This window comes from Elephantulus edwardii, unplaced genomic scaffold (assembly GCF_000299155.1).
Source record: "Elephantulus edwardii isolate Elephantulus edwardi_28Jun2011 unplaced genomic scaffold, EleEdw1.0 scaffold00196, whole genome shotgun sequence".
Lineage (NCBI taxonomy): Eukaryota > Metazoa > Chordata > Mammalia > Macroscelidea > Macroscelididae > Elephantulus > Elephantulus edwardii.
In genome coordinates, this window is record NW_006399946.1 from 6,259,690 (window position 1) to 6,265,534 (window position 5,845).

At 38.8% G+C, this 5,845-nt stretch overlaps 1 protein-coding gene across 1 annotated transcript in view; it reads right to left on the reverse strand.

Annotated features, from left to right (window-relative positions):
* The window catches only part of PTPN2 (protein tyrosine phosphatase, non-receptor type 2), a 140,161-nt gene that overhangs the window by 10,383 nt on the left and 123,933 nt on the right, over positions 1-5,845 (reverse strand). The window contains exon 8 of the mRNA XM_006897021.1: positions 5,662-5,843. Coding sequence (XP_006897083.1) covers positions 5,662-5,843 — 182 coding nt within the window. The remainder of the gene's footprint in view (positions 1-5,661; positions 5,844-5,845) is intronic.

Here is a 5,845-nt window from a genome sequence, read left to right on the forward strand (position 1 = left end):
GAGCTGTGGTGCTGGAGAAGAGTATTGAGAATACCATGGACTGCTAGGAAAACAAACAGATTTGTCCTGGAAAGGGTTAAACCGGGTGGCTCTTTGGAGGCAAGGATTCTGAGGCTCCGTCTAACATACTCTGGACATGTTGTGAGGAGAGACAGGTCCCTGGAGAAGGACAACATGCTTGGGAGGGTGGAAGGACAACGCAGGAGAGGAAGGCCCTCTATGAGGTGGATTGATTCAGTGACTGGGATAATTGGAATGGGAGTGTCAGAGACAGTGCGAGTGGCACACAACAGACCGGAGTTTAGGGCTGTTGTACACAGGGTTGCTATGAGTCGCAAGTGACTTGACGGCACATAACAACAACAACCATTAAATCGGATCTGACTGGTACAGGAGATTGTCCCTTCTTCTCCGGCAGAGCATCTGGTGGATTTGAACCACATATCTTTGTGATTGAAGTGCAGCTTCTTGCCACTAGGCCACCAGAGTCCCTCCCCTTTTTTTATAGTAGTACTTTCAACAGAACCTAAAACCAAGATATTTTCTTACCAAAATGTCAATTTTGTTCCTATCTTTTTTTATTGGTTCTCACACGTAGCAATCAAAGGTTAAGTTGGTTCTGGAAGCATCTGATTTACTTTATTACATACAACTTTTCACCAAGGCTCTGGTAAAAGGTATTTAGTTAATATTTTCGTGACTTCTACAGCAGAAGCTTTGTTTCCATTTACCCCATACAGAGCTCTGGTGGCTTAGTGATAAGAAGCTGCTCTGCAATCCCGAAGGATGCTCCATGGAAGGAGGATGGGTAATTTCCTCCCGTGCGATTCCCTGCCTCTGAAAAACCACTGAGGGTCACCTAAACTAGTGGATTAGAGGTACAATGTTGGGCTACAAACCCAAAAGTATGCAATTCAAATCCACTAGCTGCTCCACTGGGGAAAAATGGGCACTCTCTCCCTGTACAACTGACTGCTTCTGAAAACTCTTGTGTAGGATGAGCTATGAAGTCAGTTCTGACTCTATCATGCACACTACAATCATATAAATACACACACACTGATTGTAATATTTTACTGGAATATGAACGACAATTTACAGAATAAATTAGTTTTTCATTCAACAATTCATAATACTGTTTTGTGACACTGAATGGAGGTATCCAACTCTAACAGCACTTAACTTCCACCGTCTGTCTCTAATTTAAATTCCTTTCTGCCTTAACTTTTAAAGGGGCAACAACTGCCTTTTTTATTTTATGTGGTTAATTATACCAAGAAATATGTACAGACTTGGAGTTGTCACTCAATTTAGAGGTTTATTATTTGGCTCAAAGTTGAGCCAATAGTATTAATTCAGTTTCAGACTTAAAAGGGTCCTAAGTATTATTGTCTTGGGATCCTGTCATCTTTATCAGACAAATAAACCTGGTCTGTCTTATGATTTTTAGTCTGGTTTCTATTTTTTCCACTCTTTGTGGGATTTTTATAGTGACCCTGTAAGGCTGTAGTATGATCTAACTTTTCTGGTTCCAGGGTCATTAAGGCTAGAGTTTGCATGGTCTGTTAGTATATGATTTTCATTTCATATATTTTTTTTTTACTCTTAAAATGTATTTTTCTGGGACTATATATAAAGTATGAGGTACAATGTTGTATGAGTTGTTTCCTAATAAAACATTTCTCAAATTACTTATCTCCTCTTTTCATTCACTGTATGTCTGCATGATGGTAAAACTCCAACTGGTTTTCCAGCTACCAAATACCTTAAATAAACATTGATCAGACAATGAGAAACCAAATCAGAGAAATCCAGATTACTGGGAACTAAACATATTAGCAAGCCAATGAACTGGAATGTTTCATGACATGATGACCTTAAACACTGAAACCAAGATACTGAATCCTGAGGTGTCTGATTTACATGAGGAGCTTCAGTAGCTCCTCTTCTCTTATAAATATATCACACAACTTTGCCAATTAAACTTTACACAAATGTTGAATTTACTGGCATCAATTAAAATCTGCTGTGCAACGTTTTCCATTTCCATGAGTGTTGGCTCTAATGCTTTTCTCCTGTTGTCCATATTAATACAATCTCTTCTAAGTACATTTCTTTTTTCCTTCTCTTTCTTATCAGCAGGGTCATAAGGCATTTGTCCTCTTGTGAGTCACTTAAGTTCACTTTAGCAAAATCCCTCTAGCTGTATCCAAGCTATATAGTAGGCAAGTATCAAAACTTCGTTTACCCTATTGACTATGCAGTATCCCATTATACAGATAGAGGAATCGCATTTTGTTTATCCATTCATTGTTAGGGGGCATATACATTGTTTACACATTTTTTTTTATTATTAATGTATACTGCTGCAATAATCAGTACCAGAGGAATGTCTGTCTGTTTCACTGACTATCCAAAGGTATTTGACTGTGTGGATCACAACAACCTGTAGCTCAATCTGAGAAGAATAGGAATCCCAGAACACTTGATTGTGCTTATGTGAAACTTATAGATGGGTCAGAAAGCAGTCATCAGACCAGAGCAAGGAAACACTGCATGGTTCAAAATCAGGAGAGGTGTATGCCAGGGATGCGTCCTATCTCCATACTTCTTGAGTTTGATGAACACGGGGATTTAATTTATCCTCTTGATTGTGCATTTTCCATTATACTTGCTAGTCTAAATAGATGATAGCTCTTAAGTTTCTATTTTATCCTTAATGACCTTTACCTTTGAGTATGAAGTCTGTCTTGTGTCTTTTCTACACATAAATATCCACTTTTCTCAGTATCATTTGTTAAAGTAGCTGTCTTTTCCTTACAAAATGAGTTCCATCTTGTCAAAACACACTGTCCAGAGCTAGATGGATTTCAGGGCTGTCAATTCTATTCTATTAGTCTATGAACCAGGTGGTACTATGTGTACCAATTAATTACTATGGCTGTGTACTAGGTTTATTACTAAAAGAGTTTTCAGAATTAAGTTTAATCATTTAAGTATTTAATAATTTTAATGAAGATATATTTTCAACTACATAATAACTGGAGTACAAATGCTATACAAGAATACCAGTATCGGTGCAACCACTGTGGAAGGCAGTATGGCGCTTTCTCAAAAAGTTGCAAATAGAGGTACCATTTGACCCAGCAATTCTACTACTGGGAATATACCCCAAAGAGACCATAAATGACATCCACGCAGATGTATGCACACCCATGTTTATCGTGGCTTTGTTCAAAATAGCAAGGAGCTGGAAACAACCTAAGTGCCCATCAACAAACGAATGGATAGAGAAGCTGTGGTATATTCACACAATGGAATACTATGCTGCATTGAAAAACAAGGAACTCATGCAATATTATTCAAAATGGGTGAGCCTGGAGGACATTATGCTGAGTGAAATATCTCAGTCACAAAAGGACAAATACTGCATGGTTCCACTGTCGTAGAATGGAATTGATATCACGGTTGGGATAAGTCAGAGAAAAACTGGATAAATTATGTATACTGCATTGAAACAGATGAGGGAGAGAATAATTTAAAAGCAATATATGATAGGGTATTATAGTTATCACAAGAATCCAGAATTAAGGGTTCATAGTGGAGTGTACCTGGGGTGGTGGGAGGGGGTGTGTGGGGATTGTATATCAAAGAAACAATTTTTCTTTTACTTTCTCAAAAAGAGGAGCAAACTGGGGGGAGGGGCTAGGGGGGAGGGCTAGGCAGGGAGAAAAGTGCAACAATGAATGAATAGAAATCCAAAAATCTCTGTAAATGCTCATTAAAATTATTATAAGAAATAAAAAAAAAAGAATACCAGTATCCGAATAAACTGTTCATACTATTTTCTATATGGTAATATATGCATTTGTAATACTTAATTACACTGACCCTGGTAGAGTAGTCCACAGGGAATTGTACTGCTAAAGGCTAAGCCCCTCTGGTAGTCAAAAACACCAGCGGAGTAAGATGTGCAATTTCTCTCATGTAAATTATAGTATCAGAAATGCAACAGAGAGTTGGCTGAGTCCATTCCAACCTAACAGCAATGAAGTTTTTTTAGCTGCTATGTTCAACAAAAGACTTAAATTTGTTTTTCAGTTCTTTCAGCTTAAGAAATGCAGAGCAAGTTCTTCCCTTTGTATTTGCCAATTCCAGCTCTCTGCACATTCCATTATAGTACTTTACTTTGTCCTCCCGGGCTGCCCTTCGAAACTGTCTGTTCAGCTTTTTCACTTCACATGTTTTCATTTAGAAATGGCTTCTTGACACTCCAGTGCAATTTTTAGTCTCTTCGGACATCCACTTCGTGTTTTTTTTTTCTTTCTCCTCTGTTTTTTTTAACAACCTTTTGCTTTCTTCATGGATATCCTTCCACAACTCATCTGGTCTTCTATAAATGGTGTTCAGTGTCTCAAATCTAGTCTTAAGATGCTTATGAAATTTCAATGGAATTGATCCAAGATCTTAGTTCCTGTGGACTTATATGGCATCAGGATTGGAGGGAAACTCAACAATAACTTGTGTCATGCAGATGACACAGCCTTACTTGTTCGAAGCGAGGACAACTTGAAGCATTTGTTGCAGAAGATCAAAGAATGCAGGCTTCAATATGACCTATATCTCAGTATCAAGAAAACAAAGATTCAGGAGCTCTGGTGGCCTAGTGGCAAGGAGCTGCAACTACAATTCCAGAGGCGAACGGTTCAAATCCACCAGATGCTCTGCCGGGGAAGGAGGGACAATCTCCTCCTGTACCAGTCAGATCTGATTTGACGGTACACGCAAACAAAAAATATTTAAAAAAAAAGAAAACAAAGATTCTTACCACTGGACTGGTAGGCAACATCATGATGGATGGAGATGAGACTGAAACCATTAACAGCTTCATCTTGCTTAGATCCACAATTAAAACCCCTGGTATAAGCAGTCAGGAAATAAGGAGACACAATGCACTGGGAAAATCTGTAGTTAGGGACTTTTCCAAATTATTGAGGATTAGTGATGTCAGTTTGAGGACCAAGATTTTTCTGATTTAGGCCATAGTCCTTCCGATTACTAGCTATGCATCTGAGACCTGGACAATGAATAAGGATGACAGAAAAAGAATTGACGTGTTTGAGCTATGGTATTGGAGAAGAGCACTGAACATCCCATGGACAGCCAAGAGAACAGATATCTTGGAGAGGGTGCAGCTGGAGTGCTCTTTCGAGGCAAGAATGACGAGGCTTCATCTCACATACTTTGGACATATTGCTAGGAGGTGCTGTTCCTTGGAGAGGGACATGATATTGGGAAGAGTGGAGGGTCAGCAAAGAGAAGAAGACCCTCAAACAGGTGAACTTAAACGGTCACTGCTGCAATGGGCTCTTCTGTGTCAGGAACCGTGAAGACGGCATAGGACAGGACTAGGTTCAGATCTTTTGTTCATAGGGTTGTTATGAGTCATACTCGACTGGATCAATGACATATAACAACTGTTGATATTTTAATCATTCCAATCGTTTCTCTTTATAGGTACCGGTTTCTTAACAAGACTGAGAGCTCTCTGCTAACAATGTCATCACATACTGCTTATCCCCTTTGGCAATTAAGAAAAAGTCACATGAACGCAAAAGCAGAGTCTCCCTTATTTCATACTCACAGTTGCATCAAACTCACCTCTCACTCTTTTCCTCTACTGTATCCTGCATTTTAGAGGGCAATCCTGTACACCGGTCACTCACAAATTTTCCTTCTTCTAAGCCTAATTTGTTCCCATTGTATTTTTCAGTCATTATTTTGATTGATGAATGATCAAAAGCAGGAGATAAATCTTCTTTAGAAAGTTCTCTCCATTGTTTCT